This window comes from Chrysemys picta, chromosome 3, assembly GCF_011386835.1.
Source record: "Chrysemys picta bellii isolate R12L10 chromosome 3, ASM1138683v2, whole genome shotgun sequence".
NCBI classification, from domain to species: Eukaryota; Metazoa; Chordata; order Testudines; family Emydidae; genus Chrysemys; species Chrysemys picta.
In genome coordinates this window covers 139,204,321-139,218,303 of record NC_088793.1, presented here as the reverse complement: position 1 = coordinate 139,218,303, position 13,983 = coordinate 139,204,321, and the positions used below count along the sequence as shown (strand labels likewise).

The 13,983-nt window shown below is 38.5% G+C and overlaps 1 protein-coding gene across 18 annotated transcripts in view; it reads left to right on the top strand.

Moving 5' to 3' along the window:
- The window catches only part of CEP170 (centrosomal protein 170), a 198,655-nt gene that overhangs the window by 81,682 nt on the left and 102,990 nt on the right, over positions 1-13,983 (top strand). For 16 of the 18 annotated variants that reach the window (XM_065589142.1, XM_005300526.5, XM_065589131.1 and 13 more), the window contains one exon: positions 10,945-11,421. The exons of the other annotated variants lie outside the window; for them this stretch is intronic. In XM_065589142.1, coding sequence (XP_065445214.1) covers positions 10,945-11,421 — 477 coding nt within the window. The remainder of the gene's footprint in view (positions 1-10,944; positions 11,422-13,983) is intronic. 18 annotated transcript variants of the gene reach the window in all.

Below are 13,983 nucleotides of genomic sequence, written 5' to 3'. Positions count from 1 at the left end.
GGATTGCTGACAGTTATTCACTGATAAAAGCTTGGATAAGTTTGGCTAGTAAAAAAAATTGTTCATAAATAGCAGTTCAACAATAACAGAACTGTACTGTTCTGAGTACAGAGTTTGTTACCTAAATCACTTTGTACACAGTACAACAGCTTACTAGTGGATATAGTGAGTAAAGTCATTCTTCCGAACTAATATCGATCTGATAGTGATTAAATCGACATCTGTTATTTGGTATAATAAAAATTAAGCCATTGTAATGGACACTGTCACCAAATCAATATCTCTGACTGTGAAAATAAATGGTTCTGTTTTGTTTTGCTGTGTGGATGCCAGCAGTACAAGATTCCTTCTGGCAACATTCTGTCCTACTGTCATTCCTTAGTGTTCCATCAGCATTAATGTTAGTCCATATTTAATGAAAAAATATATATTTGCATGTTCTGATTTATATGTTAAATTTGCAAGAAAATTCACCTCCGTGATGTCTAATACTAGGACTTTCCATTTCTACTAGTTATGCTGTTAAAAGTTAGTGTGTGTAAAATATATGGCCAAAACTTAGAAACGTGGGTACCTAAAGTTGGGTAGCTAAAGTTAGGCTCCATAATCCATCATGAGGACATTTAAATAAAAGTGGACTTTGGAAATTGTTGAACATTCACAAATCCTATTTAAATCAAGGCAAATCCAAGCCACTTTTATTTAGGTTCCTATACATGGATTTGGGAGCCTTACTTGGGTGTGTGTGTGTATGTGTTTGTGTTTGAAGATGTTTGGTTTTTTTAAAAAATTGGAATGATTTTTGTTTCCTTCCTTACATCATCTCTCCTACCAGAGAGGGGTTGGAGCAAGCCTTAGATGTCTCTTAAAATAACCCAAAATAATTTAAAAATGTAGTGAACTTAAGATCCAATACCTTAGGACCTTTGGGGACTATATGCGAGTTTGGCAGCCTTGAATTTCCACCTTCTAATGGAATAAAGCTTTCACCATTAGGGCTTTGGATGAGTGGGTAGAGACTGGGTGAAGACCTTCAAAGGTTTCTTTTAAAGTGATGACTTTATGTGTAAAAAAAAGTTTTTTGTCACATTCTAAGGTTTTTTTTGTAATATTTTTCTGTTTGAGTAGGTTATAGCATAATTGATTATTTTTTCTGGTTATATTAATATTATTTGTATTACTCTAGCGCAGGGGTTGGCAACGTTTGGCACATTGGCCCATGATGGCGAACTGCGGCCAGTGGGGGCCGCGATCGGCCGAACCTGCCGCGTCAGCTGGTAAATAAACTGCCCCGGCCCGCCAGGGTGCTTACCCTGGCAAGCCGCATGCCAAACGTTGCCGACCCCTGCTCTCGCGCTTAGGGACCCTGATAATGGACCAGGACACCTGTGTTTGCACCGCGCCGAGCACAATGAAGAAAAGGACCGTCTTTGTTTTTATGGTTTTTATGACTCTTCTTGAGTCTTCTACAGTTTGACTAAGACACCTAGTTTTACAGGCATAGGTATACAGAAATAGTCACAATAATTTGCATGAAACTCTTTAAACTTCACTACAAAAAATCTGTACTTTATGGAGAATAAATAAAATGCATGATGGTATGATATAAAGGGTTTGTGAATACTTGTCTGAGATAACATAACTCATTTGTAGGTTCACCATCCTGCACTTCATGTTAATTAAAAAAAATATTTCTCTGAAGATACCATTTGTGCAGCATTCTCACTCCTGGGTCCCAGTTCCCTAGCAAGGGACAGGTAGAATTCCCTGAACTCTGTGAGGTTTTGGTCTGTAACAATGGTGGTAGAGTTTTATTCAGGTTCTCTGTTCTCATAACAGTCATCAGTGACTGCCTGCTGAAGAGAAACAAGTGACTAACAGCTGTCATATGTGTTTCTGTCTCCATTCCTCTCTCCATAGGGAAAATTTCATGTGTTGTGGGGATGGGTAAGGAAAAATGTCTGTTGCTGTCTGTGAAGGCAAGTGGAAAGCAGTGAGGTTTAGCATCATAGCACTTTTCTCCCTCAAGCTCTCTGAGCTCTTACCTTCTCCATCTCTGTTGGGCCTACCTTTAAATTATGAAGTATATGGTCTTAGTGGTAGGGCGGTCCACCTTCTTGCTTTTTAAAATTGGGGGATTGTAAAACACTGGTCATGAAATTTTCCACTCTTCCATCTTTCTGTCTCTTCCATGGTGTTACCTCTGCCACCTCCTTTTTTGTCACCTGGTCAGATGCCAACATTTATGGCATTGTTCACTCCATAGGTCACTAGTTCTGACTGGTCTTCTGATTCAGAGGAGTAATATTGTATGTGAACATGGGGGGAGGATAGTTTTCTTAAAAGTCAAATGAAGGGTAATTTTAAGAGGGATTTAAAAAAAATTCTTGTATCCATTTTTGTTAGTTTAATGCCACATTTTGAAAAGTGAAATTGTGTAATTCTGTGGTTTTGTTGTAATTTTTATATAGGACTGTGGTGTTGTTTTTTTAAATAAAACTAAAAAAAATCTCTGCAGGATATATATTGTGCTGAAATAACACCACTCTTTGGGTGACTTCTGAAGATCGCACCCAAGGTAGGAAAGTACTCCAGAATGATGTGCAATTTGTTGTCTTATTTTACTCATACATTAAAATTGCTTTCTTCATACTAGCATAAGTACTTTGTGAAAGAGTAGCTTCTACAGTGCTCTCTGAATTCAAAGAAACGCAGATAAGAGAAGCCAACATCTGATTAAACCAACTGGTCAATGAAATCAAAACCTGCCTTAGCAGTAGAATGGAAGGAAAAAGAAAGTTGGTCTGTGCTAGAGAAGAACTCAGTAATGAATGGAAGTCTAAAAGATTTGTTTAATGTGCTCAGTTGTGGTAATTTACAAACAAAGTGAAGAATGGCAAGGTTAGACAAAATTTTGATATAAGGTTATAAAAAATATTTGGGCATGTAGCCTCACAGGAGAATACATAATGTGCATCATCTCACTGTGTGAAACAATTCCATGTTATCTTTGAAATACCTTTTCAAGGTACCTTCTACAAACAGAATCACTGTAAGAGAGATTAAATAAAAATTTGTGCAAATAGCTTCTTTGTTTAAATTGAAGGGTTATTCTAACAAAAATGGAATTCAGCTTGTGACAGAAGAATATAGTCAACAGACTTAAGTGAATAAAGTTGTACAAGAGCATTAAAGCCAAAAAAAAAAAAAACCCCACAAAACAAAAAAAAACACAAACCATATATTGGTGAATATTTGGTTCCTTTCTCTAAAAGGATTCAAATTGCATGGATATAGAACTTTAAGATCCCACACTAAGAAAATAAAATCACTATTTTCAATCACTTTAGGTTATCAGAAGACTTTCAAACTCTGTCTCCATGTGTTTCAACTTCTCTGTATCTGATGTAGAATGTTTATTAGTGTTGGCAGAATGCCTGAGTAGACATGTCAGGTGGAAAGCCATCTTGAGGGAACAGAGGGCTTTGTCTGGACTGGCAGGAAGAAATGAGCTGTGGCTCCTTTACGTGTCCTCTCTCCCTTTGAGGTTGGGAGGGAGTTGGCTGGCAGGTGAGGCGGATGGCATCACTTGAGCTGGTGGGTGGGCTGGTAGAGCTCAGGTGATGCCCATTGACCCCTGCACACATGGGGGAGTGTAGCCCTTGTCTTCCAGCCTGAATCCCATCTCATTTCTGGATTAACTGCTCCCTCTCTCCCATACCTGGAATTAGGGTAGGATTGGGTTTTTTTGGTCTACTGTGGGCATTATGATAGTTGCTTTTTGTGACTGGGAATGAATTTTACCATCACTGTCAGATTGGCTAGCATGGAGGGGTGGGCTTTTTGGCATCCCCACAGCAGCTCAGAGACCCGGTCAGGAGGTAAGCTTAAAGCCGTCGTAATGTAACAGGTGGGCAGGGTTCAGTGCAGGTATTTGCTCCTTAGAGGTCCAGTTCTCTGATAAACTGGCATTTGAAGTAGCCTTCAAGACCTTCCTAAAGAAGCTGAGGAACAGAATAGGGGCTCCTAAAGTTTGGTTCTGCAAGGAGCCCAAGCCTCTTTCCCCAGACACTTAACCCTCATGTGAGGAAAGAGTGGTGGGTTCCCAGCAACAGGCTGGGAACCCACTGTGGAGGGCTGGGGAGCTAGTGGCAGCCCTCTACCAGGTGGAAACAATTAAAGAAGGAACCATGATCTGCACTGTACAATTTAATGAGTTAATGAGTTAAGTTTAGTAAAGGTATTACCTAATTAAATCACATTCCTTGGATCCTCTCTGTCTTCTGACATGTGCAGGACAAACAATTTTGTTCTATGTGGTATACCTTAGTGGACTTCCCTCCCCCAGAAAACCTGCTTTCCTGTCATACTAGTATTTGCTGTGGAACTGTTGGGGTTACTAGGCCTGCCTGAGCCAGAGTTCTTCCATGTTTAAACTCTGTCCTTCCATGTTTAACTCTGATCGACCTTAACAACCAAGGACAGGAATTGGAATGTGTAAATAGCTAGTTAGCAATTACGACCTTGTTCATGCCAGGTACCAAACAATAATGATGAGGTTTGCATGTTTCTAGCTGGGGAAGGGGTAATAAACTAAGGGTAAACAGGACCAAATAACTGTTTAGAGAGAAGTTACTAACAAGCTAGATTTATAGCCCTAGAATGATTTAGTTGCTTAAATGTATAAACATGCCTTCGGTAGAGGGGGGGGGGGGAGTAGAGAGGGGGAGAGAGGGGGGCTTAGTTGTAAAATGTATAAAGAAGAGAGAAACTGTTTTTGCTGGTGTGCTCGATTTGAGACTTGCCTGTCTCCTTGCACCACTTTGAGATCTCAAATAAACTTTGATTGTTTCTCCACCCCGGTATGTTTATTGGCGCGAAGCACTCCGGGCAACGAACCTCACTGTTGCTGTCCTCGGGCCCCTGTGCCGGCAACAGAACTGTTCCAAAGTTACTAAATATTTTCACTCACTTTAATACCAAATAAATTATTACATAGCCTTTTTTGGACCACTTCACTGGCGCATAATTTCCTAGGCTTGCTCCCCCTAAAGTTTTCATCCTTCCATTAAAACTTTTTTTGTTGCTTTTCAACAGACTTGCATATAATTTCTTTGTACTTATGCTGAAATGTCAAGACACACATTCAGGCAGAAATTGGAAAAACAATCCATGTGTGATGGAAACATTCTGTATTTATTATAACTGGAGCTTCTGTGAAATGTCATATCTCCTTGAATGTTGTTTCAACTTTTTAGACCTAACCTGTAGTCCAGCACTGACCAGCTGAGATAGTAGATGTAACATATAATTTGCTTTTGTATATGGTAAATCATTGTTATCTCAAATATTTAACACAAATAAATAAAAGATCTTTGAAACAGCCTTCTTAATGCAAGACTGTCTAGAACAGTGGCCCCCAAACTTTTTTGATCATGCAACCCCACCCCCCCGTTACCAGGTCCGCCCCTCCTCCCCGGGAGCCACGGTAGGGAGCCGAGGTTGGGTGCTGGGAGCAGGGGCGCGGCCAGGAGCAAAGCAATGGGCGGAGCAGGGCTGGATTGTGCTTCCTCCCCGCCCCTCATGGGGGCTGGCCTAGGCCCTGCCATGCCCCCCACCCCCCACACATTACTCCACACACCTCTGTGGGGGTGTGCCCACAGTTTGGGGACCACTGGTCTAGAACAAGTAAATGATAGATTCTCATATTTATAATTCTTCAAACTTTTGTTTCAATAACACACATCCAAACATTTTAATAAATTAATCTAAATAAGAGTCTCCATCAGACTTTAACAATTTGAAAAAAAAATGTTCTCTGTTGACTAGAAGGTAAAGTATACATTACAATAGATGGAGCATGGTTTAATGAGGAGATTGATATGGGAGATTTGTCGCTGCTAAACCAGCTCTGTAAAATTAGCCTTTAAAGTCTCAAGTTAATGAGATTATTTTGGTACTACTGTTTTTCAACCTTAATGGAAACTCTAATGGAAAATCTTTGTAGTAAACAGAGCACAGTGGACTCAATTCCAAAAAGGCACATCCTTGTGCTTTTGTTTAGAGAAATACAGTGATGTAATTTTATGCTCTATGGATCCATGAAATGGTGTGTGGAGTATGACTTCATATGTGACCCAATAGTGCTACTTTTGAGCTGAGTTCAAAGTACACTCATTTTCTCTAGCTTTCTCTGATAGTGGTAAGTATACTGGGATCTAACTCTTCTCATCACACCTCCTCCGTTCATCCCATCTCCCCCCAAAAAACAATTATTTGTGGTTTAATTAATTGCTGTAGAATTTGGCATCACTAATTCTCCTAATCTGAATTTCTAAATGTGTAGGAATAGCGGACCAAAAACTTAAATTTTTAAATTCAGTTTAAGGCTTTGAAAAGAACACTATTTAAGTTATTCATACGATTCTTTTTATGATAGGGAACTAAATATTTCTGAATTCCAACAGTGGGTAACTTTAAAGTATTTTTATATGTAAAGTTTCTTTGCAGGTAACAAAAAACTGCCATTCTAAGGCAACAGTAGAATATTAAATCCCTGAAAGATAAATTAAGAAGACATCCGAGTGATCCTTAAAATTAAACAGTAAAGCCTCAATTCAGCAAAACACTTAAGTGCCTGTTTAAATACTTTGAGGTATAGGGACCTAGAATAAGTGTGAGTAATGCTTATGTAAGCCTATGCAAGGCTATGGAAGTGAACATGCACAGCATGTCACAGGAGGCATTCAGAACTTTGTAGAACAGGGACCTTTTAAAATATTTAGACAATGAAAGATAGCTTCTAATTTTCTTTTTGTAATTTTTAGTTAACTTACTACTTGTGAAAAATGATGTACAAAAGATTTAAAAAATGTTTAGAGAGCAACTTCACACATTTGCTAAAAGACAAGTTGCTAGAACATTAAAATGTGGGAAAATATTTGTATTTAATAGCGATAAATTATTATATAGATTTTTCTGGACCTCATGGGAAATATAGGACATAAAGTAAAGTCACTAGAAAATTGTGACCTATGAAAAGCAAAAGGGCCAATAAAGGAAAGGAGAGAGGAAATATGAAAGAAAAAGCAATAGGCTGGAAAAAAATCAGGGGAAAAACAGAATAAGAGATCAGAAGAATGGGATTCCATTAGGTACTAATATTGGCACACCTTAGCGTCTGTCTCTGAAAAATTGTGTTACATTTGTTTTCAAATAGTGGCTAACAAGACTTTTCAAGCATTTTGGATTATTTTACTGGCATGTAAATCTGTTGTTCTGATCTCCAATTCATGCTTTTAGGTTTATCTGTCTCTAACATTAGCATCTGGATTGATGGAGTGACTTTATCATTTAAAAGAGAACATGGAAAAGCTATCAGTTTATATATAGTCTTGTGACTATTTTGTCCAGTAGCAAACTAGTCTGCTAAAATAGAAGAAAGGACAGTAACTGCAGATCTTTCTTTGTTCCACTTTTGCTGAAATACTCTTTTGAAAAATCTATGCAATATCAGGTCATTTTTTGTGTTGTTAAGGTGGAAAATATATTAAATCACACTATGCAAAGTACAGAAGAGAATTTTTGAACAATAAATAACCTGAATATTGTGGAAATAGTTTCCTAAAACTGTTACGTGTTTTTCAGAAGTGCAGTTCAAGTGCCTTAACAAAATCTCCAGTCTTGCAGGCCAACAAATGAATTCCATTTAATAACCATGAGTACATATACATACATTCTTGTCCTACAGGACAAATGGAATTTTAGGGCCCTATGATTATTTGTGTATGTTCAAAAAAAGAAAACAATAAAAAACCAACATAGCTGTAAAACTTGGTGCCAGTGAGGGCACAAAGTGAGTTTTGCTGCTTTTTTTACCCAAATTTTGAGATCATTCCAGTAAAATAATTTTCTGAATCCATTTGTTTTCAAATGAGATAAGGTATTAGGCCAGGTATTCTCCAAACGCTTTTATAGTGTGCACCACTGCTTAGGGAAGCAAGTGTCTAGTGGACAGCCTTCCTGCCCAATCATGATCACTCACACTACCTCTGCTCCCAACTCTCCCTATTCCATTTGCAATTACACAATATCCCTGTGGCAATTGCAATGTTATTTGCTTCCCTGTTTGCCTCCCAGAAGCTGCTGCCTGGTTCTGTTTCCTAGCTGAGGAACTGTGCAGGGTGGAAGCTCTTCATCTCCATATACACCCCTTGATCCTCTGCCCCCTTTGCTACCAAGAAACTTGCTCTCAACTCCTGCTTCCCCCACCCCCCTCTCCCCGTGCTCACAACCTTCCTTGCCCTCTCACACATCTTCAGACTCTACTTCCCAAGATAGGCTTTTTCCCCATCCGGGCTCCCTGCACATGCAGTTCATGTGACATCAGCCTTGACTTCTCCCACTATCCAGCCTCATTCGCCTTGCTCTCCAGCGCTAAGCACCAACTGCTTTTTTCCTTGTGCTCCTCTGATGCAAGACCAGGACATTGCTTCCTTCCTCTGCCTTTTCCTGCACTCCCCACACCAGCCTGGTGCTGTCCTCTCCCCAACCACTCCACCACAATGATGATTTATAATCCATTCACAATTGCATTTTTGTAGTTCCTATTTAGCTCAGAAATTGTTGTGATGAAGCACTTCAGTGTTAAGTGTTTATGTAGTTACGTTTCAGTACTGTACGTTTTCCTGGTGCACAGCTTGCTTGGGCAGTGTGGATTACTTTATGGTATTTTGAAGGCAAAGGTGAGGCTATTTTACACACTTACTCATTTTACTCTCTACAAATCTAATATAATACCAGTAATTTAATTTAAAAAGATGACATAGTTGGAGCATTCCCCGAAAGGAGATCGCCATCAACATGAAACTTGGGTCTTTTTTGTTTTTGCTTATACTTCAGTGGAAAATAGAAGATTAAAACTATATTACATTTTGTTTCTTGTGCTTCTTAATCATTGAAAATCTCACTTTCTTACACAATATTGCAAATGTTGTAGTTTGAAAAAAGTTCCTATTTTTTAGCTAATATATTTAGTTAAATTGTTTTTGTGCTTACTTTAAAAATATTCGCACCTGTTTTATGAAAAATCACTTCTTGGCTTGTATGGGGAAATTTTGAATTTTTTTAAAAATTACTCATCATACCTTTTTCTTTACCTAAATTATTTGAGATAAATTCATTCTTTGTCATAATTTAGGTTTGAACTAGATTGACTCCCAGTCTTAAAGTATTCAGATTACATTTTATGTATTCCAATATGGTTTTTTCGGGCTATTTAAAGACCTCACTTTATACAAGAAATGGTGTCTTGATATGAAAGTCAGGAGAAGAATTTTACTTTTGATCTGATCTAGTTTGTACTTTTAAATAGGTTAAAAAAATGTACTGCAAAAAGCTATTTACTAAAGAAAGTAACTTAGTACAAGGCATACAAATTGTTTTAAGAGATCTTATTCTGTAAGATTCCAAGCGTGAGAATAAGGGGAGGATGTACATTAATCCTCTCATCCTTCCTTAGCATTGTTCATTCTTGAACTTTTCCAACCACTATGTTACTCTCAAAGTAGTCCATATTTCCAGGATCAAAGCACGCATCCTATTTTCTGTGGTTTCATCATTTTTTTGATCTTTCTCTAAAGACACATGATGCTGAAAATAAATCAAGACTTCTCCAAAAAGCAAATCTTTCCTGAAGAATAACAGGAAATATTTATAATTCATTTGTACATTCCTTTATTTACATTGCTACATTACTGGCTAAATAACAGATTTCAGGTACAAATTTAACTATCTTAGGTGGATACAATTTGTCTATTTTCAACCACATGATGAACATATTAATAGGATTTTTAGTACTTCACTCTGTATCCTAAAATCCTTTTCCACAAATCTTAATATGAGTCATGTAAAAAGTGTGAGAACCATTTGAATTATGCTGTTTGAAGTCTGGCTTGCTGCTATTAACTTTTAGATTAATATCTCTTGCATATGGTGCATCTTTATATCAGATATTTTGGCTGGTATATTTCTTTTGCCAAATGCATGTAAAGGCTAGTTTCCTAAAAGGATACTGATCGCTTTGCTAGCAGCCGCATGAAAACTTTACTTTAACATTCATTCAGGATGTGCAGTGGGACACTTATTTCCAATCCCACTCCCCCTGTTTTCTTTGCTCCATTCAAAAGCATGACATTTATTAAATTCCTGAATTCTTTTGGCTAGTGTAGTTTCTAGTCTGCTTTTCCTGTGCTTTATAAAGTGTGTTCAGTGAAATAGGGGCGCGTATCATTAGGAATTTAGTTTATAATTCACGGCTTTATCTTTTGTAAAAATATAGAACGTGTTTGTATTATAAAACAGTCTCAAATGCCTATTCTTGTTCTTTGTTTTAACTTTCACATGGGAGCTCATTTTTATCTTGCATTCATATTTGAATTATTTTTCCGAACAGTCTTGCTATGAAAAATTATACTGACTGTATAGCTTAGGAAATGAAGTCATATCAACCCCATCTAATTCAGGACACCTGTTCCATAAATCTAGTCAGTTGCTTTTTGATGATTTCCAGGTAGCTCTGAATAACAATATTATTTTTCAAAATATTAGCTTTTATGATTTTTTGAACTATTTGCAATGTTGCTATTAATATGAATCTCCTTCCATCATCCACAAATCTGTTGGAGTGCAAATTTTCTTTGACAAATTCTAAGAGAACTTTCTGCCAGCTTGACATGCTTACAGTCATGGCTGTCCTGTCTTCAGTGACATTTTTCATGTAGCAAAAATAACTTACAGTTCCAGAAGTACCTTGTTCAGTCTTCTGCATGGGCTTGTGCTGTTTTCCAGGAATTACTACAGTGGCCTTTATAGGAATTCTGAAATTCCTTGAAGACCCTGAAGTTCCCTAGTATTGTGAAATCTATTTTTCATTTTTCTTAATAGGATGCAGCACAGATGCCAAGCAAGTTGAGGAGAAATCTTCAGCTGCAAATGAAGAAGAACTTTATCCTTTCTGTAGGGAGCCAAGTTACTTTGAAATTCCTACAAAAGAATTCCAGCAACCTTCACAAATAGCAGAGAGCACTATTCATGAAATCCCAACAAAAGACACCCAAACCTCACATGCAGCAGGTGCAGGGCATGCTTCATTTACCATTGAATTTGATGACGCCAGTCCAGGAAAAGTAACTATCAAAGATCATGTGACAAAATTCACTTCAGATCAGCGCCACAAGCCGAAGAAGTCTTCTCCTGGTGGACAGGACCTTTCTGGGCTTCAAACTGTGATGATGGCTGCTGAGAGCAAAGTAGCTGACTGGCTAGCACAGAACAATCCCCCTAGAATGATATGGGAAGCAACAGAGGAGGATTCCAAAAGTATTAAGAGTGATGTTCCAGTTTACTTGAAGAGGCTGAAAGGTAAAGTGAATAATTTCAGCTATATTTATTTCCTAAGGCTTCAATCTTTCACAGAGGTCATGGGTGGACCCCTGCAGTCTTGTGGAGTCTAGTTGAAGTCATTGTTGCATCTGTACAGGAGAGTGTGGTAGCACATTTCTTTGCAGGATGGAGTCTTAAAAAGGTAAAACAATTAATTTAAATGATCCTACAGTAAGTATACTGACTGCAGTTGTGTTACGTTGTTATACAGTTGAAGGCTTCATATGTTCCAAAAGCTTGCTCTTTGAAAGAAAAAACATCTTGGGTAATGTTACACAATTTATAAGACTGTACATTCATTTGTTTACAAAAGTTGAATCACTCTTGATAATCAAAACAGCAAATGTTCTGTTGGATACATAAAAAAATCCTTTTGCTATAATCTCATTCATGAGAGCTAAAGAAGATGCACATTAATGGCTAGATACGCAGCATACACAGATACTCTATTTAACATACTGATTTGTGACCCTGGATTCAACTTTAAATCCATACTCTGATATAAACCAAAATGTTTTGTAATACATCAGTAAAATATTTACACAAATATTTTTGTCAACCAAAGTTCCAGTTGATTTCAGATGTTGATTTATTGCAGACTACAGATCCAATGACATTTCAAATGAAAATGAATTCAGCAGTGGGTAATAGCTTTTCAAAGGAGTAAAATCTATGTGGTGATTTCATTAAGCAGAATTAATGAAAAATTCTGTTATGATTATTTGCTCATAAGTATTCCACTGACATTCAAACTTTTCAGAAAGAAAGCTTGATGACAAATATTTAAGTCTACTAATTATTTATTTTTAAAAAATCCTGAAAACTTAATTGTGCAGTTCCTTATTTCTTAGCTTTGCAACCTAAATATACTTGTCTGCTCAGTCAGTTGGGATTGAGTAAATGTTCTTTGTCTTACTGATCAAAAATGTGCCTTGAAAGCTCACTTAGAAAGCTTAAAAGTCTTAGAAACAGCAATATCACCGTGCTATTAGTGAAATAATAGCATAGTATTATTGCAGTGTTTTTAGTGCATAATATCACAGTTACTGCTTTGCTGTTCATGACATTGGATTGTACTGGACTCTTAAAATATTCTTTATACTATCAGACATGTTACTGTGAAAAATGGGAAGAACTATTGCCTGGGCAGGCATATGCATGCAAGAATTGCATCCCTTTTATGTAGCAGAAACTTGAAGATGTTTCTGTTACAAATGGACATTTACAGTTCTTTCAATTGAAAATGTATGATGTACCACAGGAATTTGTTCTGGATAATGCACTGTGTGACCTACTGTATCAGAGCTGGTCTCTTGCACTTCCCCCCTTCATGAGGAAATACCTACAACCACTCTGAAAGCTTGACTCTGAGCATTGTAGTGAAGCTTTTTAACATATTGGTATCTTCTCCCTGTCTGTCTTCTATTCCTAGCTAAACCTGCAATGAAATCATGATGCAAAAAACTGTGACCTATAAGTTTCATAACAGTATTATTATTGCTATATTGTGATAGCACCTAGGATTCCTAGTTTTAGACCAGGGCCGCCGGTGCTAGGCACTGTGCAAACACATAATAAAAAGATGGTTCCTGCTTCAGAGTGCTTACTATCTAAGTTAGTTGTCATAATAGGTTGTGATGTGAAGATTATAATCACTTCAATAATAAGAACAAGCCATGTAGAAGTACACTTTTATCCTAGTGTTAATATTAGAGGTAACAGCAACAGAAAAGCTAAAATATCAAATCTTTAAAGGTTTTTTGGCTCATTAAGTTCTAGTGCAAAAGCCCGTCTTTTAAACCTACTGTGTATAAATATGCGTATGATTATTATATTACTATGAATCATGGAATATTACCACAGTTCCAAGCTTCTTCCACATCCCTACTTGGTAATCCCAATTTTTATTTTTTTTAGTGGATATATTGTATTTTCATCCTCTAATAGATAGAGCAAAGACTCTAGATCGGGGTGGGCAAACTTTTTGGCCTGAGAGCCACATCTGGGTGGGGAAATTGCATGCAGGGCCATGAATGTAGGACTGGGGCACAGGGTTGGGGTATGGGAGGGAGTGCAGGGTGTGGGAGGGGTGTGGTGTGCAGGCTCAGGGCAAGGGGTTGGGGCACAGGAAGGGGTGCGGAGTGTGGCAGGGGGTTGGGGTGCAGGAGGGGTGTGGCAAGGGGCTCAGGGCAGGAGGTTGACGTGCAGGGTTCAGGAGGAGTTTGGGGTGCGGGCTCCAGCACCGCTTACCTTGAGCGGCTCTGGGGTGGCAGCGGTGCACAGGGGGGCTAAGGCAGGCTCTCTGTTCCCAGCCAATGGGAGCTGCGGGGGGCGGTGCCCTCAGACGAGGGCAGCGCGCAGAGTCCTCTGCTCCCCTCCTCCCCCAAAGGTCACAGGGACGTGATGCTGGCCGCTTCTAGAAGCGGCGCGGGGCTGGGGCAGCTAGGGAGCCTGCCTTAGCCCCATGGCGCCACAGGGGTGGCAATCCCGCGGGCTGGTTCCAAAGCCCTGATGGGCTACATCCGGCCCGCGGGCCGTAGT